The sequence below is a fragment of the Thunnus maccoyii genome, chromosome 22 (assembly GCF_910596095.1).
Source record: "Thunnus maccoyii chromosome 22, fThuMac1.1, whole genome shotgun sequence".
Taxonomy (NCBI): Eukaryota; Metazoa; Chordata; class Actinopteri; order Scombriformes; family Scombridae; genus Thunnus; species Thunnus maccoyii.
Genome location: NC_056554.1, coordinates 16,263,083 through 16,289,486, shown reverse-complemented (window position 1 = coordinate 16,289,486; position 26,404 = coordinate 16,263,083). Strand labels below are relative to the sequence as shown.

The 26,404-nt window shown below is 39.9% G+C and overlaps 4 protein-coding genes and 1 non-coding gene across 11 annotated transcripts in view; 3 read left to right on the top strand and 2 right to left on the bottom strand.

Moving 5' to 3' along the window:
- Positions 1-3: 3 nt before the first annotated feature.
- The window catches only part of nit1 (nitrilase 1), a 35,798-nt gene continuing 9,397 nt past the window's right edge, over positions 4-26,404 (top strand). The window contains exons 1-2 of one of the 5 annotated variants that reach the window (XM_042400389.1): positions 43-124; positions 8,984-9,087. In XM_042400389.1, coding sequence (XP_042256323.1) covers positions 9,048-9,087 — 40 coding nt within the window. In that variant the 5' untranslated portion in view covers positions 43-124; positions 8,984-9,047. Of the gene's footprint in view, positions 125-2,812; positions 2,896-8,983; positions 9,106-26,404 lie in introns of those variants that run through there. The other 4 variants (XM_042400388.1, XM_042400390.1, XM_042400392.1 and 1 more) reach the window with 4 other exon arrangements.
- Positions 2,741-5,735, bottom strand: six7 (SIX homeobox 7). The gene is made up of 3 exons (XM_042400398.1): positions 5,277-5,735; positions 3,416-3,579; positions 2,741-2,985 (listed from the first exon to the last, which is right to left on the bottom strand). Exons 1-3 carry the CDS (start codon positions 5,682-5,684, stop codon positions 2,775-2,777), a joined length of 783 nt encoding a protein of 260 aa, XP_042256332.1. The 5' UTR covers positions 5,685-5,735; the 3' UTR covers positions 2,741-2,774.
- The window catches only part of clcn3 (chloride channel 3), an 88,037-nt gene continuing 70,645 nt past the window's right edge, over positions 9,013-26,404 (top strand). For 2 of the 3 annotated variants that reach the window (XR_006093334.1, XM_042400367.1), the window contains exon 1: positions 9,039-9,105. The gene's annotated coding sequence lies outside the window, so the exon portion shown is untranslated. Of the gene's footprint in view, positions 9,106-26,404 lie in introns of all 3 variants that reach the window. The other variant, XM_042400371.1, reaches the window with a different exon arrangement.
- b4gat1 (beta-1,4-glucuronyltransferase 1) lies at positions 21,742-25,666 on the bottom strand. The gene is made up of 2 exons (XM_042400382.1): positions 23,964-25,666; positions 21,742-23,709 (listed from the first exon to the last, which is right to left on the bottom strand). The coding sequence occupies exons 1-2, from the start codon at positions 25,065-25,067 to the stop codon at positions 23,518-23,520; spliced, it is 1,296 nt and encodes a 431-aa protein (XP_042256316.1). The 5' UTR covers positions 25,068-25,666; the 3' UTR covers positions 21,742-23,517.
- trnas-gcu lies at positions 25,654-25,735 on the top strand. The gene has a single exon. It is a non-coding gene; the product is annotated as a tRNA-Ser (tRNA).

Sequence of the window (26,404 nt, the reverse complement as noted above, 5' to 3'; positions counted from 1 at the left end):
GCAAACGGTTGCAACTTGTGAAAGGAGTTAAAATAATTTCTTCCATGTGCAGTAAAATGGATATTTTTCGTAGAAGCTGGATAGATGAATGTTTTGGGAATCAAGAAATGTCTTCATATCAGTGGTAAGTGTTCTCAAACAACCTGTGGGTTTTTTTTTTTTTTTTTTTTTTTTACAAAGTTTGGCTTGTATTCATCTGCAGGGATACAGATGCTAGTGACTTGAAAGTTATGCTAGCTAGTGGTTAACTAATGAAAAGTCTTGAATGTGAAACTAATGATTACAAAAGGCACAACTTAAAGGTCTGATAAACCCACTGTATGGTGATTTAGCAGCTAAAGAGACAGATATTTTTCTCAGGGGACTAACTGAAAACTAGCTTAAAAAGGAGACTGAACATTGTAAGTTACTTACATTTAGAGCTGCAGTGATTAGGCGATTAATCAATTAGTCAATCAACAGAAAATTAATTGTCAACTATTTTGATGGTCAAATAATCATTGATGTCATTATTTAAGCAAAAATGCCCCAAATTTAGTTCCAACTTTGTTAAATGTGAGGACTTTTTTTGTCTTCTGTGATGGTAAACTGAATATTTTTGGGTTTTCCACTGTTGGTCGGGCAAAACGACATTTGAAGACGTCACCTTGGGCTGTGGGGCTGTATAACAGGCATTTCCCCCACTATTTTCTGACATTTTATAGACCAAATAACTAATCAAAAAAAAAAAAAAAATCAATAATGCAAATAATCTAATATAGTGACAGCTCAAAATGTCTGCTGTGAAAAAGATGATTCATCTGGGAACCATGGTGAATATCAGGGAGATATGCCAAAAAAGGTTTGTAAATCACTGCTATAATATAGATGATTTTCTGATTTGACAAGCTAGATAAAGACTAAAATAACACAATTTGTGCATCATCATTCAATACTTTTCTTTCTATCTGCACTCAATCTCATGGCTAAGCTCTGGAGACAATTCGCACAGCAGGGGGACATGTCACTCTTTGTCAGATAAAACATTTTTAATCCACAAAATGATCAAACTCCGACATCAACTTGTCAGTGTGTGGAAATAGGAGGTGTGGCATAATGGTAGCATGCTGTGATTAGAGACTAATTCTGTTGTAGCTCTTGTTGTGCCTCTGTTTTGCACAATTAACTGTATATATGAAGCAATATGTTGTAGCTATGTATAGGCCATTATAACCAACCAAAAAGATAATCAGATAAAAGCATTTAGATGAGGCTGGAAAGATATGTGAAAGATAATGGTGTTTTGTAATCTTTGTAGAAGGGACAAAAAAGGAAGAAACAAGGAGGAATGAACATTCAGTATACGTTTGGATAAAAATAGGTTCATTTATTTACATAAAACATTTACAAAATGCATATTTCATTGAAATGCAGTAGTGTGTAATGAGAAATGATGGTTGTAAGAAAGACAGCAAACAGTAGGCTTTTGAGTGTGTCGTTCTCACATGAGGACACAATCATATCAGGGTCTCGCTGTTCTCAAATGTAATAGGCACATTGAGTTAAGACCAATTAGTGCTTTACATTCTCTGAGTTGTATCTTTTGTGTTTTTAGCCCCTGCAGGAATTTATATTCAGAGCAGTTCAGGAGCATTTACATAAAAGCCTTACATATATAAACACAGTTAGTAACAAAAACGTTTTGTATATTAAGCAGCACATGTGCACCATTCATTACATAGATCTGTATTACCTTACTGTATTTTATTATTCATTATTGCATTGGAAAAGAGTGACGCCCTTCGTTCCTTTTTAAGGCAGTGAAATGTGTTGAAATCATTTCATTCATTCACTATGTTTACATGCACATTATAACCTAATTACTCTGAATAACCACATTACGATTGATAACAAACATTATGCCTCAAAGGATGTGTCTACAGAAACTGTTTAACAGTTCCAATAAACAGATGATGAGATTTTGTACATTTGTACTCATTATTTTTCATGTTAATGAATTTGATTCAACTTAATTTCTCTCCAGCGCTCGCCATGCCTCTGGAATCATTTTGCAGCATGGCCAAAGTGAATATACTGTGTGAAACTAGACTATGTTTTTAATCGTGCAAAAACGTAGGTGCATTGATTGTGTTATGTTATAATATTAAACTTGTTATATAAATACAGGTATTTTATCATTTAATAGGCCAATTAAGTTGTTTTCATGATAATAATCAAATTATTAATGTGCATGTAAACATGGTCACATATATTAATAGCCTACTCAAGGCATTATTCAGTGTGTCTGCACAACTTCCATACAGATGTATTACATAGTTCACATAAAAACTAATAGAAAATGAACTATCCCAAAATATTTACTGAATCCAGTATAAAACGTACATTATCATTATTCACTTTATCTAAAGACCATTGGCATTATTTCTATAAATACTTTGCCTGAGTGTTGAAAAAACTGTTGTTGATGTAGATGTACCTAGCTACAGTACTGAGTTATGGTCAGCAGTAAGTTGATTGATTTAACAGTCAAGGTCATGGGCCATGGTGCTTTTTTTTTAAGTGCATAATGTTTTTGCATATCATTCCCTCATATTGTCCACTCACAGCCACATCAAGTGGCCTCATTCTTGCGCTCCTCCCGCTGAGAACAGCTCCAGTGTGTCCGCAGCTACAGACAGTTCAAGTATCTTTTAAGATTTCCGTGGGGCTGATGACAGACACTGCTCTCTCCTCCGCAGGGAATGAGAATCTGTCCTTGAAAAGAGTTTGTCATCTCAAGACTCGAACTCGCTGTCGCTGCTGACGGAGATCTCCGGGGTGGAGGCGCCTGTTCCTCGGTGCTCGGTGCCTGTGCTACTGTCGCTGGCCTCTGGGCTGCCCAAGTGGCGAGGGGAGGTAGGCAGCAAGTGGGGGTGATGGCGACGCTCCTGATGGGAGCTTTCAGGGGAGCTCTCAGAGGGCAGGAGGGAGGAATCCTGCTGCAGTCTGGGGGGGGGGAGGGAGAGAGATGAGAATAAGTCTTCAAGTCATAAACGGCAGGTTTAGTTGAACAGTAAATGTGGCAGAGCTGCTGCGGAGGCTGATTTTATCTTATTGGTTGAGTCATGCTTTGATGGGCAGAGGAAAGTTAAAAAAGTATGACATACATTTGCATTTTCCCTTATTATTTTGTATCATAATATAATTTATTTCCCTTTTAACAGCCCTTTACTTATTTAACTGTAGGCCATTTGAGTTTCAAGATTCACGATTCAAAGGTTTTATTTGTCACATGCTCATAAAACATTATTTATGTCTGAGAAAAGTTGGAGCACAACAAGTTTAGTCTTCAGAAATTTTGAGTCTCCAGGAGCCAGATTTTCTTCCTATTTTCTCCCTTTTAGTCATAAACAGTATAAACAAACTTTTGACATACCTGTTTTTCGCGGATGCAGCACGGTCTCTTTGGCGGCGGTTCTTGAACCAGTTGCCAACTTGTGTGGGTGTGAGTCCCGTGGCCTGGGCCAAGTGGCGTTTCCTGGACGGGTTGGGGTAGGGATCTTGGAGGTACCACTCTCTCAGCAAACTGCGAGTCCTCTCCTGGAAAAACACAGAAGCACAAGGAATATTTAGACTGCCACACTTAGTTTAAGTGTCACAGTACATATACAATGCACAATATAAAACGAAACTGTTTTTTTTGATAGCTCTTTGGAAAGACACCAAACGGTGGCACAACGATATGGTCAGTGTTGTTTCGATATGATCCTATTAAACAACAATAATCTTATCAGTTTCATATGATGCTCAGTATAATCGTATTAGACTGGATTTATAAATAGATGATCACAATCTACATTAGAAGTATACATAACCATGTATATCCACTAAATTGGATCATGTTAAGGGGCTTAATGGGCTGCTGGACAGGCTATCCCTCTTGAGGTTCAGAATTAAAGATTAACTAGACTTATGAACAATACTTCACCCCACCACATGAGGGAGATCAAACACATAATCACACACACACAACAGGCAAAGTGCCTGCATACTTCATTGCCTTATATTCACTATTTTACAAACTTTGAATCCTGTAAGCAACTACTTTTTTTCTCCTGGTTTTTAACTCATTCTTCTCTCATAAAATCTGACAAATTTGTGGTGTTATAGATCAGTTTGCTTCCAAAAACGACCACTAACAATCTCATGATACTGAAAAATTGAAATGTTTCTGTATTTTGTGGTTATACGGTGATGCTCAAGATGCTGTGCACTCAGCAGGACATTACAGGTTATTACTTTACAACAGGAAGAATAGTTTTGTAAACTGGACACCAGTGGTGTTGTAACTCACTGCAGAGTGTACAATCGTCCAGCTCTACAGTCTGCAGGTGATCCAATGACATTGTTAAAATTGCTGCAGTGACACTACACTGGGACGGTAAAATGGTGGCTCATTTATACTCCTGCAGAGCACCTTGACCTACTGTCTGTGTCTGATTGGTATTCATTAGAATAGCTAGTAATTAAAGATAAGATTAAACTTTAATGAGCCTTGTAGGGGAATCTGCCCTTTGCTCATAGTAAAAGTTACAGCCAAAAAAAAAAATTCAAAATTATGTAATTTTATGCTTAAGTGACATTTTCAACACGTGAGTATCTTGAAAAGCGCCCTATAAATGCAATATATTATTATTATTAAAATCATTAGACTTACAGATCAATAATGTCAGTGGTAGGGGCAGTGAAGCCAACAGACATGTTAGGCCTACTGCATGTGTTAGTTTATAAATCAGATAAGTTGGTTGGACAAGTTACAGATCAGTGGAAAATTAGACATATTGGCACCTGGGGAAGCCAGACAATAAATGTTCCTGACCTTGTGCAACAGTATGTCAAAGCAGGAGGAGTATCCCGATCAGAAAATAGTCTCTTGGCTCGTATGAGACCTCTGATCTTGCAACAGGACACCATGCCTAAAGTAGTTTAACTACTTCATGGCAGAAGGCAGGAGGATCACCATAGGCTCTGGACCATTATCATCTTAAGAGCTCAAAGACCAGGCTGCTTGATACAGCAGTCACAGGTTAAAAAGCACCTTTTTAAGCACCACAAGTGAAGTTTACAATGTCATCTCATACAATCTCATATAACCTAAATGAATGTTATAATTTGATGTCACGAGGGGAAAATTTTAATTGCTGAAGTCCTCCAAGTGTCAGAAAGTCCCACCACATCACCCTGTCATGCGGGTCAAATTATAACTCTACAGCATGGGTCATCAGCAGGGTATCTACCTTAAAACAATGGGTCTTCTGCTCGCCGTCCCAGATAGTGCGGGGAAGGGGGAACTTCTTGCGGATCCGGTACTTCTCCACCGGGCCCAGCGGCCGCCCCCGCAGCCTCTCCGCCTCCCGGTAGTGCGCGTCCAGCCACAGGTCCTGGAGTTTGGCGTGCGACTCGCGCGTAAACCGGTGACTCTGGAGGATCTGGTAAAGAGCCTCAAAGTTTCCACCGTGGAAGGCGACCAGGGCTCTGGCTCGCATCACGGACTCGTGTCGGTTCAGCGCTTCCCCCGCGGAGCCAGGGACGGCGGCCGGCAGGGACCAGAGGAACCTGCCGAGGCGCTCGATATCCCCGGTCTCCTCCAAGTTCTCGCACACCCGAGCGACCTGGTCCGGCGTGAACATCGGCAGTGGGAACATCTCGCCTTGTGTCTTCTCTGTAGCTCAACGAAGAAGTTATAAAATGTTCACAAGGTGCATGAAACGATGTATCCAACCGTGCGTAAAACTCAGAGCCGGTGCAGCGCGCTGCCTTTTTTGAAATGACTGCCGGTTTATTGACACTCGCAGCATCTATCTGCTGCCTCTCTTATGTAATTAAGTCTTTCCAGGTATTTGGGGAAATGTTTCAGAGAAGCCGGTGCTCAGTGGCAGCGGCGACGGCAGCTCCAGATTCCCGGAGTTGAGACGAATAAAGAAAGAGGACAAGGAGTCGACTTGTATTTATAGCTAGATACAATTAGCACCTCTGTAGTTGTTTTGAGAAGGATTATACGTCCCGGCCATTAGCCTCTTAGTGGGGGGTAGTGTGTACAGAGGTGACTGGCTGATCAGCTTGTTTGGCTTATTAGCCTGAGGATACATTGACTGCCAGGATGACTGCAGTGAGCAAACAAGCAAGGATAGGTTATTTAAAAGGTCGGATCTGGTGGAGATGGAGACCTGCCTCAGGAGGAGATGAGGAGGAGCAAATGTGGAGATGTTGCGCGCAACCAAAACAGCTCAGATGTTTTTTTTAGACCTCATGAATGGGTCAAAAACCTGAAAACCTGCAATAGTTAACAGTTATACTCTGCCACACATGGCACAATTCACGGTCATTAAAATCGGTATCACATGTGTCTCGACATTTGGCCAAGAGGACACGTCGGGACACAAAGCTGCAACGATCCCCGACCAGCTAATACCCATGTAATTAAAACAGACATCGCGCCTATAAAGTATCCTCCGCGACCTCTTGCCAGGTCAAGACATAATGAAAACGCCCCAAGACATCGATGTGCGGCAGAGCAACTCCAGGACACGGAATTAATGATCCGCTGCCCGGTTCAATCCTTCTGATCTCGGTAGCTCATTAATCAGTCTTAAGACAATTTTCTTAATAATCAGGTTAAGGATCCTGAAAGCATCTGTCAACTATAATGCAAACATGTTACACTTCATGTGCACATATAGCCTGAGAGGAAATATGCGTCACTTTTGCCAAGCTTCAGTGCACAGCTGTAGTTTTAGAGCCTGAATAAAGAATGTAAATTTATATATATATATTAGATTTGCAGTTTCACTTCACAGTCTACATTAAACGCTTCTTAAATCAGACATAGATTAGTCTCTGCAGTGAATATGAGGCTTTGTATAAAGGTTGCAGTCAGGTTAAGGATCATCTGGTTTAAAATAAGGTGAAGGGGTTTAAAATCCGGTCTACAAATCTGTCTGATATGAGCCTGCCAGACACTTAGAGCTGATCTATTAACATCTGGAGTCCCAACTTGTGAGTGCAGTTAATTAGAATATATTTATATTATATTTTTATTTTATTTAGTTTCATGATTGAGTCTGTTAGTGATCAAGTGGTCGTACTTTTACATTCTTGTGTTGTGGAGATTTTCTTTCTGTCAAAGCTCAATATCAAATTATTTTAACAAGAAAACTAAAAGTACATTTTTACTTAAATACACAGATTTATAATGATCCAAAATGATCCTGCAGCAAAAATAAATGTAAAATTTAGTCTAATAACAAGTTTGGTGTCTCTATAATGAACACACCTTTTGAGTATAAAAACATAAAGTCTTACAGATATTGAATTACTTACAAAATAGATGTTTTTCAGGGTACAGTTTTCTCTGATTTTTAAATATTTTTAAATATTTATAGAGTAGATTTTGTAATGAAATCCTTAAAAATGTTTTCTTTGTTTAAGCAATAAAAATGTTATAGTTCAGTTTTATGAAACAGGTTGTCATCTAAAATAGTTTCTCACAACATGTTAAATATGACTGTGGCTTCTTTCTGTAGCTATTTGTATTAATGACGGTCGCTGGTGGCATTTTATCAAAGCCAAGGACCCATAACAGTTACAAATAAGACAATTACAATCTGTGTAATAGTTGCTTGTAAACATGCATTTATAGTGTCACATGTATACACATATGTTATGTATGATAAGGCTGCAGCTACTGAAATTTTCTCTATGAATTTTCACTTAAGGCTCAAATCTTTAAATAGCTTTTTTTTTCTCTAAAAAACATTATAAAATCTCAAGGTACTAATATTATAAAACAGAAAAATCATCACATTTGAGAACCTGGAGCCAGCAAATATTGATTGGATAAATGACTTTAATCATTTTACTTTACAATGAATCAATTAACAGAATTGACATGAGTAAATTTTTCGGTTAACTAATCGACTTATCCCTCCAGCCATGGAGGAAGCTTTACAAATCTGTTCCTGAGACGCTGTACAGTTTAGTGTATAGAAAGTGTATAGAATTACTTTAGAAGCAGAGGGCAACCATTTGATACATGTTAGATCCTAAATCTAGATTAAAAATACCACGTGGGATCGGTGGGCTAATGGAAAGGGGGGTAAGTGCTGCTGCTGCTGTGTTACTGTGTTACTGTGTGTGTGTGTGTGTGTGTGTGTGTCAGCGTGTCAGCACAGAAGGGAGAAATGAGCTCAGTGAAGATCATGCTCACAGCTTATCTAAACCTTCCAAGTTTCAGACACTTTGCGCCACCAACCACCACCACGACACACACACACATACACACACGCTCACCTTCATTACAAGAAATCCCCACTACCCAATCTGTTTAACACTTTAAAGGCAGACTGAACCAAAATCTGCTTAAGCTCTCTCAAGCCGTTAGGACAGGAGGAATGATAAGATGGTTGATGGGATGAACAGATGATGTACGTGTTTGCGGAGGGGTGGGGGTCAGGGGGTTGGTTATATATCTTTGTAAAACACAAGATTTTGAAATGTACAATCTCTAAAGGCTGATCGTCTGATGCAGTTTTCATGTATTTACGTCTTGGCCACGTTTTGTCAGCATCACACCTCCTTTCACTGCTACTTTAATGATGCTTAACTGGCGTCTTTGTGCAGAAAATAGTTCTGTGTCACTTCTGTGTCAAAAAGACATGCATTAAATGAACGCTCAAAACTATTTATATGACCACTGAATGGATGTTTAATAGGTGCAATAAATGTTTTGATCGGTACATGTGCATGTTTAGCAGCTTCTTTAAAGGGAAAATGAACCCTTTACAGTAGGTTTTAGATAAATGCTCCATTATACTCCACTTGTGTGGAGTCCAAATGTTCTCCTGGTTTTTTAATGGGTTTCCCCTGACAATCCAAAGACATGCAGGTTGGATGAGGTGTATGAAGGCATGAATGTGTCTTTTTTTTTGGCTGTGTCCCAATGCAGGGAGTGGCTGGATCCTCCAAAGGATGTGGCACATGATGGCGGATCCTTCTAAGAACCTCCCTGAATGCCAAAATGGCAGAGACCAAATCTAACGGACCATTCAGGTGCTGCCCGTTAACTCTGTGAGTCAAATTTCCAAGATTACAATCAGGAAGTTTCCCTTTAGTGGTTCTCATCCTCAACACAGGATGGACAACAATGCTCCATCTCAATGATTAACATGATTAACATGTCCAAGCTGCTAACAAGAACAAACTGAGAAATCAATGCCTTGGATTGGCCTATAAATGCAGACTTTAGGGGATCCAGTCCAGGAACTGGGACACAGCTTATGTTTGCTAGTCTTGTGATTCTGGGAAGGGCTTGATCCCCAATCAGGTTTAGATGGAGGCTCTTCTGTAGCCCTGCAGTGGTGACAAAGGATCATTGACACTTTTGTAAAATCCCACTTCCAGACTTAGTATAATATAACTTATCTATGACAAGTGCCGTCTGTAATAATTCAATGAATTTAATTCACATCAGGTGTTGTAGAGACACATTCTGTATTCAGCAGATATAAACATTTAGTTCTACTGAATGTATTTTTTTTTGTTACTGTATTGTGTTTTAATTCAAGATCCGATTGAAAATACTTGTTGGCAACTGCAAATGAATGCACACACACACACACACACACACACACACACACACACACACACACACACACATACACACACATTGTCTGATTGGCTGGACCCATAGAGCCCCACTTGGCATAATTAATTAGTGGCTTAAACAGAAGCCTCCTGCTTAAAAAGATGACCTGTTGATTTTGCCAACAGGCAAAGCAGGGGGCATGCATCTGTGTGTGTGTGTGTGTGTGTGCATGTATGCGCGTGTGTGTGTGTGTGTGTGTGTGTGTGGAATGGGGGGTATTACCATGCTGTATAAATCCACACCAAGCACAATTAACAAGCAATTGGGAGGAGAAGTAATTAGTATTATCTGCTTATCACCGTCAACTCCTATTCTGAGAAAAATGGGTTAAAAACCACACAATGACTCACACACGCACACACACACACTCACTAATTCCCTCCAGGCAAATATGTAGGGGCTAATTACAAGCTCATTTGCAACTCAATAGCAGTATCCTCTCAGACAGGACTATCCCCCTGCGTCCTCCCCTCCCCTCGTCCCCAACATACTGTGTGTGTTAGCTTTACCTCTCAGCGCACGCCGGGGACACTCACCATACAAACGACAAAATTTACTTCCCCATCCATCGCCGTGGGGTGAGAAGAAGAGAGATATATGGAGATCTCTTGATTCAATAGACACAGGTGACATAAAGTAAACGCGTGCTGCATATTCAACGACTGACGGGGGATTTCATTAAAACCTTTAAAACCAAGTACAGGTTTAAATTACATCACAGCTAAGGTTAGCTGGGAATAGATACATTTGACACACATATATGGTTATCTGAATATCTAGTATACCTAATAGCAGTAGAATGAATATCTGAATCTCAATGAATATCTAATAACAGTGTTGGCCATGGTGTTTTAGGTGCTCCATCAAGATAGTCTGCATACTATTAGAGACTTGGGGATCTTATGGGAGCCTAAAGGAGGTCAGTGCAAAGTTTGTGAACATGAATCAGCTTGAAATTTGTATTTTATATGAACACTAATTATTTTTGACTCATTAAAAGGAGGTCTGAGGTAAAAGGGAGAAAACAAATTTACAATAAATGAAAACCCTTAGAAAACCAGCCAGGTAAAAAGATTTGACTCATATTTAAATTTTCAGTAATTTAATAACTTACAAGCCAAAGATGGGTGCAGATCTGATCATCTGGTTTTGATGGTTTATTAACTTTCTCCATATCCAGTCAAGTTTTCAATTTAAATCCTACCAGGCGTTTTTCAAAAATGGAACACTTGGAAATGTCTACCATGTATTTCTCCATTTTTTAAAAGCCTATGTTATATGTTACATGATCAAAAACCTTTTTGTTTCACTCATAGCTTAGTTGACTTTCTTCTAAACTATTAATAGAATAGATATGATATAGATCTGAATTTACTATCCAGACATTAAATAAATCATTTCCACTTATAATAAACAGAATTATCATGACAATTCAATTCACATTCCTAAGCAACACTTAAACTCTATAATTTATTGTCAGTTTTGGCTCTTTCATGAGGCAGAATAAAACAGATCAGTGTTTACTTCTGGTGAATTTTCTAAATAGAGTATAAGGAGTAATCAGTCTTTTACAGTGATCTCCTACCTGATAAAAAACCTCATGAGTGTGAAACTTGTCACCATTTTTAACCATTAATATGCCCAACTAAATCATTTTAATTGACATTTTTTTCTGTTAGTGCCTGGAGAAGAAGAGTGTTTTTTTTCTCTGGCAAGATTAGTGTTACGTTAAACCCTAATCTCACAGCAACTTTGTAGCCAAAGTAACAAGTATATTGAGCCTTATAGGTCTGCAAATTAAAGATTATGTTCATCATTGCTGAATTCCTCTATCCATTAATTGATTAATCTTTTGGTACATAAAAAATAAAATATTGAAAATTGCCTGTTAGAATGTGTTAAAGTCCATGGTGGTTTCTTCAGATCACTTGTTTTGTTTGACCGACCAGTCCAGACCCCAAAAATATTCAGTTTACTATCACAAAAGACAAAAAAATGCAGCAAATTCTCACAATTGAGAAGCTGAATTGAGAAAATGTTTGGAATTTGTTTTTGATAAATTACTTAAATACTTGATCAATCATTTGCTGATTAATTTTCTGTAGATTGATTAATTGATGAATCGTCTAATCGTTTTAGCTCTACTGTCTTCATTTGTTCATAATACAAATCAAATGTGGACGGTGTCTATTCAAACAGGCTGCATTCGGACTGAAATTCTCATTTCAAATTGGCCACAGATGTACAGTAGTTATGTCAGAAATATGTCCATGTTGGACATGTTGTTGTAAGTATGATTTTAAAAAGTCAATTCAACCGATTCAGGTCTGTTTTTTTTATTTTTTAAAACAAGTGAAAGGATGAAAACTTTTTTAACTCTTAACAGTTTTGTGGAACTTTTACGTAAAGCTTCATGGTGCTTTTGTGGCTGGACTGGCCACAGATCAGTAATGTCGGATGAGTGAGCGCCTGAGTAAGTGATGAAGTTATACCATTGGTCAGCCGGCCAAGCGTTGTAGTCTCCCCATTAGCTGTTGCTCTTTCAAAATGAATCGGCGCGAGATGATGGAAGCGGAGGACAGCAGCGTGACGCAGAGCGACTGTGTGTTTCCTGCTCTGAACTCTTGACGCTCTCAGCTGTGGTGTTAAATGCAGTGAAGTCGGCTGAACTCCTGTTTAAACAGGTAACAGTAACATAACAGCGTCTCTACCGTCTCCTCCTCTACTGTCCGGTGTGATCGACTCTCTGACTGACAGCGCTGTCAACAGCCGGCAGGAGAGACGCTCAGCAACGCGTTTGGATTTGAAGTTTAAGTTCTCTTTCAAATCAAACATCCCAAGATATGAGGGGAAAGTATTGTTCTTGCAACTGCATTTATAACCTTTTTTTTTTTTTACTCAAACGTTGCTCAACCATGTCATGTGATAAGCTACCTCAGTACATTTTACCAACAAATATTACTGGGAATATTACTAATTATCCAGAAATTCACATTCTAGACACTATCACTGACTATCCCTGTAACAAACTGGCCACAGTTTCACACATTGACCACCAGGTTTTGACCCAGTCTTGTTTCATACACCATCCAACCCCCGGCATTTTCCATTCCTTCAAGATTTCTTAAAAAGTGTGAGGAAATCAAAAGGACTCTATCAGGTGGATTCCTGAGTATTCAGGAGATCTTATTTCTTCTTAAGGCTTTTAAGAAGTATCAGGAACCCAGAGGGACATTTTTAGAAGTCAGTAGATCTTATGGCATTAGTATACGTTTCTTCTGTAGTCCTGTGTCACTACCTGGTTTCCTGACATTACAACCTTTCCAGGGGAAATCCCCTCCGTGTGAATTAATAAGTGAGTCAGAGCAACAAGCTCCTTTACACTTCGAGGAGTGAAGTGAAAAGCTGTCTGGAGATTATTTGTGTAATGAGATGTTCTTTCCAGGTATCATTAACCGGTGGATTGGGACGTTGTTCCCTTCAGATAATGAACCACCCTCAGACAGTATCATGTTCGCTGTTTGAGGGATCAGCTTACCACAAGCTCACGGTTAGCTGGCAAACTCTAATTTAAGCCTTTAAAAAAATAGCCCGGCAAATCACTGCTCGCGCTGGATTATTTGTTTTCTTGTTTGCTGATTGTGGTCCAAGAGCCCTGAATACTGAGAGCTGACTGTCTGGGTAACACAGTAGGTGATGTAACAGGCTGAACTAACATCAGACCGTTTTCAGACTCTGTGTTTCGCTCAAAGACACAGATGGAGGCTTTATTATAAGTGACTTAACATTCGTCATCTTCTGTATCTGTCTTTTTGCCTTTGTGAAATTTAAAAAAATCACACTGAGTGACTGCTGCACAATTTACTGGATTAAAAGCTAAACAAAGTGAGAGGATTTAAATGAATAATGTGGAGGTCAGTGAGTCACCACCTCACTGGATTTGTGCAGTACATTCAATTAATCAGGGACTCTCTCTGACCACTCATTAATCAAGGATAACATTTATTCGGATCGATTGTCCTCTAGATTTGGTCCAGTCAATTTTTTGTTACTGTAAGTACTGCCAGGAACAAGACATTTTAGGTTTTAGACTTGTTTCATAGTTATTATGCTACTTACATGTTTTATTGGCTCCTGTAATCATTCAGTATGGCTTTGATTGAAGGAAAAATTACATTTTTTTTAGTTAAAAGTACAACTTTGACTACAAACTACATATAAAGTAACATTTATGACGATTTATTGTGCACAAGTGTGATTAAAAATAATTGATAGGCCTCTATTTAACATGATTCAATGAGACACAGTAGACGAGTGCGTCTCATTGCACGATCGCTTAAATTTCAGAGGCTCACTAGATTTTGTCACAAAAACCTCCTCTTCCTCTGTTTCCCTCCATCATCATATGTAACAGGTGTTGTGGAGTTGTTTAGGAATCCTGAGGGATTTAAGGTGGGACTTATTCTTACCTAATACTATAATGCTCATTAATTCCTGCTTTGGAGACTTACCTCCCCCTGATCCTCTCTGGACGGCCCTGCCCAGCGCATCCTCGACCTCTCTGCTGCTGTCAGGGCCTTGACAGGAAGACAGCTCAGCTGTCAGGCGGGACGAAGCATTGAATGGATAATGTGTCGTTTTAATTTTGAGCGGGAAGGCGGCAACATGGCATTGTACATGTCCGTGTTGATAATTTTCATGACCCGCCAAGTGCAGAGTGGGGTGTGTTCCCCCTTGAGTGTCTTGTATAACAATTGTGTGGAGGGATTTGGGGCATACTGTGTCCAAAATGACAGTGTCCGTGGAGAGAAATGATGGTCAGTAGAGTGTAGTAAACACATCAGTAGCAGAATATAACTGCAACGTCTAGTGAAGTGTAAATTTAGGCCATATGTGCTCAAGTGAACTTCATTTAAAATATTTCTACAGTTACAAAGATAAATGTTTGAGGAACTCAAATATGAGATGGACATCCAAAAAAAAGGGAAAATGTTTGGGCAGTAGAGGGGTAGTGGTAAACTGGTTTGATTCGTGGTTTGGTTTTAGGTTACAGTTTTCATGGTACAGCTGGGTAAACAAAAGAGTTCGTTTATTTTCCAAAGCATACCAAACACAGGCTCATCTGTAAAAATCACCACACTCAAAACTTTTGCAATGTAATAAGTTAAACAAAATGCAGTGTGTCAGTTCCAACTCAATCAAATAACCACAGCCATAAAAAGTTAAATATAATTGTTTGGTTCATAGAGTATAGTGAACTAATATCACGTACCTACTGTTATAGACAAATGGATCCACCATTACAGCATACTGCATCTGATTTATATGTCTTAAATATTAATATTGGCAGGACTTTTGAAAGGTGCCAGGTCATATTAAGATATTGATAAAAAAAATGTGCCCGTTGGTGACCTTTTGTGTTTGGAGGGGGGGGGTCAGCTAATAGAAGAACAAGAGAGACACACACCGCTACGGTGGTCACAGTGTTTAATGTTTTGTATCGGCTCATCTCTGGGGGATGGACGTGCGGACTGAGCCCCCTGTTTATTGTGAAACGTGTCAACATATGTCACTCCTGAGCCCTGATTGCACTAACTAATGGGAGATCATCTTTCACACGGACCAAAATATGCACACATTGTGGTGAGGCGGTTAGACAACAGATGATTAACTGCACTTAGGAGGTGCTTAAGGATATAGTAAATAAATAAACACTACTAAGTACTAATTTCTTTGCTCTATTGGGTATTATCTGAAACTAAATTAAAGTTAAGTTAATGAGCATTTAACACACCCTTAATTTATTTTACACCCTTAACGAGATAATTTGCTGGGCGCAGTGCCGATGCTGACGCTCACGCGTCGAAACCACGCGCTAAATGAGTCACGGCTGTCGTCAGTATTGTCAGTGCCTGTCATGTTGTAACACTGCTCTTTCTCTCACAACTCTCATTTTCACTAATTCTTGTTTCGTGTGTAATCTTTACAATCCCAATGGCCATAAAACACAAACATGCTAGTAAATACTTTTGTTACTGCTAGATTGAACAATCAAAGCAGTTATGTGTAGAATTTAGGTTTGTCAAATGTTAATGAAGCATTTTTACAGATACATTTTTTATAGTGTATCATAGTATTTTGCTGCTACTATACAAGAATTCAATACACTTTGACCCTTTAGAGATTTCTTTTAATTTATGTACAGGTGTAAGTAGCTCCTGCTCCCCCATTTTTTCATGCATTGCATTATGGGACAGTAGTGTCCATCAGCATTATACTCAAAAACATTAGTATACATACTGACTTTTTTTGAGTATAGTACTTATTTTGATGCTTTTTCAGTTTTTACATCCATGAATCTGCCGGCTATTTTAACTCTCGTGCAGTTTTTATTCATATTTAGCAATTATTCACCCAAAGACTTTGATGATGGTAGCAGCTGTGGAGTGTTTTTGATGCACCTGCAAACACATTTTACAAACTATGACGGCAAGACATTTCTCAAAAAGTAGTGAAAACAAATACTGTCACCCTCAGGACTGGCTTATATTGATTTTGATTGAAGTCATGTCGTGTGATCCTTTGATACAGGAGCTGAGAATACGCCATGTGACAGCTCAACTAAAGTTTAATCTGTCATATAAATCCCACTTAATCTGTTGTACTGTAACCGCTATATTAAGTATATTAACTACATTACAGTAAGTGTTCTTAATCCATCTTTTATTTGTTTTTATATCACTGCGGTTGTAAGGCACGGTAATATCACTGAAGTCCTTCAAGTAATCTTTGTGACATTGTTGGCATACACCCAGTTTGTGTTGTGCAAACAGGGGGGCAATTGTATCATAACTTCCATCATCTGTTACCGAATGAATGCAATGAATGAGCCTTGTATTAGTGTATCGATCGAAGCAGAATTAACTCACTGTGGTCGCCGCAGTCGCTTTAAGTGTGTGTGTGTGTGTGTGTGTGTGTATCCGTGAGTGAGTGGCTGAGAACATCTGCTTCACTGTGTGGTGTGTTTGTACAGTACACTTTGTATTTTTGATTTGCCTGCAGTAGAGCATTACATAACCTATGTCTGCATGATGGACTTTTAATGATTACTCACCTGTGTTTGTGGTTTTTATTTCTGTGTACGTACATATGTCGTGTCGCAGGTATTCCCTCTGGGTTCATGTGACAGCAGGGGTGGGAGGCTAAGAGGCGTTAGCTTGGTGAGAAGGATTACCTATATCTGTTAGGCCTCCTTTTCTTTCCCCCGGGCAGTGTCACGTCTCATTACTTCTGTCCTCCAGCCCGGATAGTCTTGCTTTAGCGGGATACATTTAAAATGCGGGCAGTCTGGGCGTCCAAGAACACCAGGTTTAGAGGCAGGGTGATATGCGTGCCCTTTGCTTTGAGAGGCTTTTTTCAGTAATCAGACAGGTAAACTTCTCCCAAAGCTGGCATTGATGGCAGCTAAGCCGTCACTTGTTTAAGTGAAACGGATGCCTGCATCACAGAGAGGGACATGCTCAGCGTGTGGTTCCAATCTGTTGTTGTGATCGTCTCATCAAGAGAGACTGTGTCTGTGTTTCTGGCTATCAAACCTGCATGTAATTAACATGCAACATCACACACCAGATGTACGTGGAAGAGAAGAGGAGAGGTGATTATGGAGGAAAACAAGATGGAGTGAATTAGGAAAAGAGGGCATTGCAGAACATTGAGAGCAAGATGTGTGGATGTATAATGGTTTTAGTAACGTAAGAAGTTAGATTTAGTCAATGAATATTGGCCAATTGACAGAAAATTGGCAGCAATTATCTTTGTTTTATATCATCATAAACTGAGTAGCTTTGGGTGATGAACAGTTGGCCAGATAAAACTAGCAATTTTTGTGATTTCACTATTTTCTAACATTTAATTGATTTATAAGTTCATTGATCAATCATAAAAAATAATTGACAGATTATCAGATGCTCAAAGTAACGTTAGTTGCAGCCCTAAATTTTTCATAATCCCTCTAAACCAAATGGTGCACCTCAGTTGTGCAGTCTTTGTAAAGAATTTTGGTTCAACCTGCAAGGACGATGGTGCTTCTCTCCTATCAGGACAGTTTAGGTGGTTCAAGCTAAAATGCTAGTTTTATTGATTGCCTGAACTTTTCCACTATGTTCACTCAGTCATACTTTTATTATTGAGTGACATATTTGTTACAGAACGACTGAAACCCTATGAAAGTAATTGCATACACCATTATATAACTGTAATGTCCTCATAAATCAGTATTCTGATATATGTTAAATCCCCCTTGAGACATTTCAGTTAACAAATAATTTATTCATTATATGTAAAGATCTCCTCAACCGTTTCTCTAAACCATTTAGCCTAATCACTTGTAAATCCTTCCAGTCAAGTTGGCTCATTCGAAGAAATCACTGATGTTAAGCCGAGTGACATAAACATCCTCTGTGGTCCTTTTCTTTTCAAACTGCTGTTAAACATGCTACAGCGGACAAGCAACCAATTCATTTGAACCCGCGTTTCATTTAGCAAATTCCTGTCATGTCAAGTCAGTTTTATTTGTATAGCCCAATATCACAAATCACAAATTAGCCTCAGGGTGCTTTACAGTCCTTAGACTTTTGATTCAAATAAGAAAAAACTCCCTAAAAAAAACCTTTTAATGGGGGAAAAGAAATGACAGAACGGACAGACATGCAATAGATTTGTCTACAGAATAGAACACAAATTACAAAATACAGCACTGAACAAGTTAACAAAATTATAATATATATAAGAGGTGCCACCAGAACAGAATAGGACCTGAGCCACACGACCTCCGTCACCATGGAGAAGACGGACTACGCATGCAAAGAGGGGAGACTCACATCAGACCAATCACATACACGGAAGAAGAGATTAAAAAAGACATTATTAACAGAGGAGAGAGAGAAGGATGAAGACATCATTCAGAGAGAGAGCGACATGGGGTGAGGCTAAAGTCCTGCAGGATAGGGAACCAGATCCAAAACCTCAGGAAAGTCAGGGAAGCTGGTCCAAGAGGCAAGGCAAGAGATTCCTGAGAGACAAGAGGGGACTGGAGGAGAAAATAGGGAGAGAGAGGGGGAGAAGAGAGAGGGGCACACAGACAGGACAGAAGATTAAAGAGATGCTGTGGTTTTCAGCAACAATTAGCGATGTTGTCGGCAGGAAAGTGCTTTGTAAATTCATAAATCATTATGGGTCAGCATGGGTCAGTATGGGTCATTGACTCACCCATTCACTGACCCATACAGAAGGGCCTGTATGTACTACAACGCCTGTATGTTGACCCCTTGCTCTTGTCACCCTCACCTTTCCTCCCCCCATTGAGGAACCCCCTATAGCCTGCTTATCTCGCCCTCCAGCTGGTTCCCTCCACTGTCCAGAAGCCGAGGAGCTCTCCTGGCCTTAGCAGGGCGGCTAATCTAGATGGCGGGAGGCCTCCCTCCTGCTAGCATACACAAGAGAGGGCAGCCCTAATTGCTTATGTCGTAAAGCTCTCTGACCCAGATAAGCCTTCACTCCCCAAAGCTGTCGAGATAAACCCCACTTTACCTCACCAAACCTGCCTCTCCTGATCCACACAAGCCACCCCCCCTCCTAACATTTCTGCACCTTCTGCCACATTATTAACACCCGGGGCAGGAGGAGTGGGCAATAGGAAAATGAACACCATGGATAGATGAAACTTGATGTCTTTGTGGAATTTACATTGCAAGAAAATAATTACGTGTGAGAAAAAGTCTGCATATAGCTTTAAGTTGGACAACAAAATGATACAAAGCTTTTTTAGAGGTATGAAGATGTTCCTCCTCAAAAATCAATAAAATATTATTAAGGACTTGCTTATAAGTCAGTAAGTAAGAGCACATGTTTGAAGAGGAAGGTGTCATACATGAACCAGAAAGCAAAAGTGCCAGATATTTACTAACGACACACAACTTGATTAGGTGTGTCCACTGAAAGCCGATCTAAAGGCAAAGTATGGCATTGCGTGCTAGTAGCTCTCGCGTGCCTGGCTCATTATTGAGCCCGGTAATGCAGGCTTAGCCACGAAATGCCACAGTGCCTCGGACAGTCGTCAAGTGCCGAATGTCACAAGTGCTCTACTTTACTAACAGATGGCCGGCTCACCTATCAACACTTGAGCAACCTTAAAGCTACGGAAACAGATATTGAATTGATTCTTTAGTTTTCTCGTCCACATTCGTAAATTAGCTTTTGTCATGAAGAGATATTTAATAGCATCATCTACTGTCTGCGATATTAGTTGCATGCTCAGCTGGTGTAGATGTATTGTTGCAATTACAGAAGTAATTCAGTCATCAGTATCAAACAGGAGCCTCAATGAGAACTCCTTGAAGTCTTCTTTAATACAGATCTTAATTACTAAATAGGAGCTTTTAATTGGATGTTGGCCTGGCTAACCCTGTAATCACCCATCACATGCTATTGGTGCAGGGATGCCTTTAAACCCCCATCTTAAGCCATGTTACACCACAGGTTAATGTCAACTGTGTCAAGTGGTCGGTGAATGATACTCCTACTGATATCTTGTTTTTCTTACTGTGAATGACCCACTACAATCTACAAATTACTACCTGAAGTCAGATAAAATCAGTGAAATCTACTTTAATATGCAAGTTTGGAACATATTTCTGAGACATAAGATGCTATAGTTCTTGTCCTGCCTTGAGCTTCTTTGCTTCCTTACCTCCTATTTAAGTGATACTATGGGAAATGGTGTTGACATTAGTTTTGCTCTTTAAATCTTAATTATTCTTCTGTACTTTTTCCGTTCGCTAACTACTTCTGCATTCTTCCGGAGAACCATTCAAATATCAAAAAGTTCAGCTCTTTAAGGACATTTATGCTATTACTTTTCTTCTTTCTAGCATACTCCAGTGATTTTACATATATTTTTTAAAAATATTAAAGTGTATAATGGAAAATCTATGGGAAGAATGTTTGAAAGTTCATATCTCAAAAACTAAAAGTGTTTCAAGTATTCATACTTCATGGACAGCTGTCCCATTTGAAAATGCTTAACATATTAAAAAATGGTACCAATAACGCCAGCATGTGGCCAGTTATTACATGTTTTACATTTTGGCAAATAACTCATGAACCACGAGGGAGGGGTGGCAAAACAATATTTACAGTGTGTTCCTTGGACGATGCTGATTCGACTAATATAGGCTACGACCGTTTGCGCCCGAAAAAAAATTTCTGCCATTTTGTATTTTTTGGTAAACACACTTTTTTACTTCTGTTGGCCCTGATTTCATCTAATCCTCAACAAACCTAGTACATATCATATTTAGATAACTCCGAATAAAACTTATGAGTTTGTTTTTGGGTATCACTTACCGTTTGTCTGTAATTGGTCACCAAACTTTTGAAGGTGTGGCCTGATGCACTTAACAGGCAAAAACTCTTCAATGCTAAATTCAGTTGCAACCAAATTTTGGGAATGTTGTACGTACAGCCACACTGCACAAGTATGTAATATTTGCTAAAATTGTACCCACAGGTGGCGCTACTGTAATATTATAACATGATATTTCTACAACTCTGTTGTCTTTAATAAAATGAAACTGGTACACAAGTTATCTATGAGAATGTTGAAGCACATAGTGAATCATGGCACCAGTAGCCCCATCTTGTGGCCATTAGTAAAACACCACCATACTACTTATTATCTGCCAAATTTCTTAAATGTAATATTCCATGGTAACCAAACTCAGGAAAGTTGTACAGTTGAGGATGCTGAACAAGTATGTAGCATTTTCAGCAATGCGTTGTGATTTATTTCAGCTGTTAGCATTCACATGCGTTTTCTGCAGGAAATGCATCTCCTAGTTGTCATTACAAATCCCTCCGGTGAAGTTAATTGATTGGATTTGTGCATTTCCAGGTGGTCAAAGAGCTTTCTGATGACCAAGGATGTTATTCAGTGGTTGTAACAGAGACTTTACCTTTATATAATGACCCAAAACTGGTGTGAATTAATGTTATAGGTCAAATAAAAGTCATCCAGTTGGTTTAATAGAAACTCCAACAATACAAATCAGGCATTATATTTTGTGAACACAAAAGAAAAAATAAATACAAAAAAAAAAAAGCATTTTCAAATCAGGAAAAGACACATGAGAAATAACGCACCACGCCACATCATCACACAAGATAATTTGTTGAAATGTATCTCACTCCAAAATACCAAATAAAACGATTTCATAGTGGTTCTAAAACAAAAACTCTGAAATGTGCAACCGAACACAGTTTCGTGCTACAGTCTTCCTGCTTGGGGTAGTTAAAAAAAAAAAAAAAAAAAGTTCAACCAATTCCAGTTAAAGGAAAACATTTCACAATAAATATATCATAAACATGACAAGTGATGAAGGAAAGAAGTAAAACCATTTAAAACTTTACAAAATCAATACTTACATGACAATTGAACACTTAAAAGTAACCAAACATATTTTGGATATGCATTTTCACTAAGCAGACATGAGAAGAGTGGTAGTCAAGGTCTAATACTGTATGTACCAGTGGGTTAAAGACTTATGATAAATAATTTGCTATTTACTAGTAGTGTTGATACGCATTACCACAGCAATCCCTTAGACAACACAGGATGCTTTTGTTTGTGGTTTATGTTGTGATTATGTAGTATTTTAATATGTCTACTCACTATAACCATGCTACATTTTCACCTGTAGCCCACCGGCCCCATCGTTTACTTCGAGAGAGGTGGAAAAAAACCCCAGATAATCAAGTCGACTACCAGTGTCAGATCCTCAGTGTTATAATACAGTAGTTCTCCACAGTGTTGGCAAAAAAAGCTAGTGTTGTATAAAGTCTTTATAGAGCTACCCTGTGCTTTCTTGTCCTCATTACGCGTGAGTCATCTCTTTAGACAGTCTGCGGCAAGGACAAGCGCTCACAGGATAGTGAAAACTAAACACAGAAATGTGCTGACAGCTGTGGCGCAGAGTAAAAATCACATCCCTCTGAGCACCAAACAACACTGATGTTGTGTAATCCCTGTGTTCTGCTGTAGTGTTTGTAATACTCACTTCAGCCTACATTATATGTACTGCAACTGTGCACATAACGCTCAAGTGCCTGTTGCCATCTGGTGGCCGCAGCACATCACTGATTGGCACAAAATTTAACTATGCAGACAGTGATTCAAGGTTTGGAACCAGGCTTCTCTTTTCAGAGACACGTTAACCTTTGATCAGCTGTCATGAAATATAGAACCTTAAACTTCATTTCACATACTGTAAAATGAGTACTTTTGTTTTTTATGCTAGCTCTCTGAGTGAATATGTAGGGACTTGTCTTGCAGTGCCGTTTTTGTGTCTATTCTTGTGTCTGGACAAGCCCTAAATGACTTGAAATAGCACTTTAAGTATGGGTTATGTTTCTCATACACTTTGACATTAAAATCTTATCAAATGCTGTCTAAATTTAAGCAAATAAACCGTTGTGTAATGTGGTTTTGGCCACTGCTTTAAAACAGTGTTTAGGCAAAGTCTATAATGCTTGTTTCTTCTTTTCCATCCTGACTAGCAGGACGCTCTCAGAAATCCCCAGAGAACATTTCACTGCTGCTCATGTTCAGAGGGAATAGAAAAAAAAAGAGCTGGATTAGCTTAAACTTCTACTGCACCACTAGAAATCACAGAAAAAAATTGGGTTCTTCTGCTGACAGAAAAACGTATGTCCATGTCAGCAGAAGACTTATTTTATTTGAGACCGAAGCCGGCAGGACACAAGAGTCCTCATCTTTTTTTTCAGCATCGTCTGTTGGAGGACGGGTATTTGGTTTTCAGGCCCTCTTTGAAGCTGCGAAACAGAACTCGGTTGCGTTTGTTCTCCTCGTCCTTCTTGGGGTGGAACTCCCCCTGGATTTTGAAGCCCCTGTGCACCACGAAGGCAGAGCTGAGAACCGAGAACTTGTATCCCGCCACGTGGAGCTCACAGGCCTGAGGGGGGGAGAGATGGAAAGAGTTGATGAGAAGGCAAACATGGAGGTGATGAGTGACAGGAGAATCAAGAAGAGATGAAATGTGTGAAAAAATGTGGGACGAGGTTAAAAGTGTCAGGAGGAGGCCGTGAGAGGAGAGGAGATGGGCAAAGTTGTAGAAATGGCACAGGAAGGAGAGAAGAGTCTGTGAGCAGACGTTTACAAAGTAATTTGGATGCAGAAAAAACACTTAAATGTTCAAATTAAACCCACCTGGCTGATACGATTGAAGCCATATTGCTTGAAGTTCTCATCATAGAGGGGCACAGTGTGGGGCCCGATGTAGAAAGGCTCCCAGGGGTCCACCCAGGTGAGTGTGTAGGCGACCTCCAGGGTCCCCGTCCCTCTGACGTGGCTGTTAACCCACTGCGAGTAGTTGGTGGGCGCCTGACAGCGAGGACACAGCTCTTCATAAAATGGTCGTACCTCACCCACCTGGTAGAGCTGCACCAACTCCGCCTTGGTGGCTGGCATCTTCCTGGCGTGGCGGATCTCGAAAGCAGGGAGGACAAATACCTCGTCACTGGCCGGCTCACGCCTCATGATCATGGCCAGGAACTGGTGATGCAGGTCAGCGCTGGGCATCATGTCGATGTCAATGACCAGGATGTAGGAGGACTCTGTGCCACCTCGGGCGACATTACGAAGAAGGTTGTTGGGGTAGGAGATGTTTCCGCTGATGGCATAGTTCTTGTATTTATCCCTGTGGGTCTCCAGTCTGGAGAACACAGAGGCGCAGTCCTCAAGGCCTGCAAAGTGCTCCCGGTCCTGTTCAGGGAAACTTGCCATCTCTCCTGAGAGGCACACCAAGTGGAAGTCCACCAGGGCTTGGATCTGAGGACAGAAGAAGCTGAGCGCATACACCAAAGCGGTGGCAAACTTGACATCTTGCCCATGTGCAAATATGGCCACAGAGAGAGGGTTTTGCCACCTTTCCAGGAGAGATTCCAGGTGATGCAGGTTGTTGATGGTTGTGTGTGTGGCTAAAGCCAGGACATTGGCGCTAGGGTCGGACCCTGGTTTCTGATTAGTGGTGAAATCACTTTTGATCAAGTTCTTGTACACGCGGTACTGACCACTGTTGTCGAAGATGCCCCCAGTAGACAGCGAGTACCTCAGACGCTCCTTCCGCGAATTTTTCTCGGGGTGCCCATTTTTCTTGGCTCCAGAGCCTCCAAACAGCTCCGAGTATCGGTACCGCTGCTGCTTACCGTGAAACTTGGATAAGAAGGAAAGGTATATGAGCTGCAGCAGCGCCACTATCAGCAGAGCACTCAGCACCACTTTGAAGGCGGAACATTTCTTGGAGAGATGCATACCAGAGCAACTGCAAAGCGGCCGATATCTGTACACAAAGCAGGTCCAAACACTGGAGCAAGCTGCTGTTTCCTTTGAGGGGCTATTTCTGTCCAAGCGTCCCAGCTAACGTTACCGACATTGCTACCTAAATGCTAGCACTGCAGCCAATACGGATGGAAATGCAACGAATACATGACCGTATGTTTTCCTGTTTAGTGGCAACGTTGCCCCAGATTTTCATATGGCCGTCGACAGCACGAATAAACAGACGAAAGCGATCCAGTATCAGATATCTCCATCAAAACACATCACAGTTGTTACCTCTCTGCGCTGCTGCTGCTGCTGCTGCTGCTGCTGCTGCTGCGACAGCGGCGCATGTCGATGCGTAATAACCGTAATGTCGGGAATAAAGGCGCAGCTGAATTTGGTCTCGCGGCATTTGTAGCTGTTAGCTCAACTAATGCTAACCAACGTCCAAGGGTTAGAAAAAAGACGTATTTTCACTACGTTTATATATATGAGAGCGACGTTTATGTGGGTAAGCACAGAAAATGGCAAAATAACTTCTATAAAAAATAAATTGCTTGTGTATGGGAGTCCATAAGACGAGGTGGCCGAGTGGTTAAGGCGATGGACTGCTAATCCATTGTGCTCTGCACGCGTGGGTTCGAATCCCATCCTCGTCGGCAATGACTTTTCATCTTTTTTTCTTGGTAGATGATTTGTTACTTGAAAAGTCATACTATTTTTAGAAAATATCTGGATACTCTCTTGCTGGATCCCATTTACTCTTTTTATCGGTTGAATAAATACCATATCCACATGCAAGTTTTCTTACAGACGTCCCTTTATATAGATTGATATGTCACTGTGCAGTTTTTTAGTTTTTCTTTCATCTTTAATATGAATTTGAGATTCCAGAAAAACGTCTAAGAGGAGTGTCTGTTAACATTGTCTAACATCCATTTATTATTATTATTATAATTATTATTTTTTACAGAAAACAAAAAGACAACAGCAAGTGGCTGCTATTTTACAGCTGCACATCTTTAAATGCAACCCTTGTCTACACACACACTCCCATCCAGAGCAAATATATTTTAATAGAAGGGCTTCCAATTAAAGACAGATAATTAAGAGCCTGAGTGTTGCAATAAGTGGGAAAGTGCCTTGCTCAAGGGATGCTTACTGCACTCTCCTATAATACATTGGGTGCTTTTATGCTGTTATCTTTATTAGAATTAAAACATCCTCATTTTTTGTTACTGTTAAATAACTTCAAGATATTCATTCCCCCTGCCTTTATCACCCACTTGTGAATTTGAATGAAGCCTCTTCTAAATAACGCCAGGTGA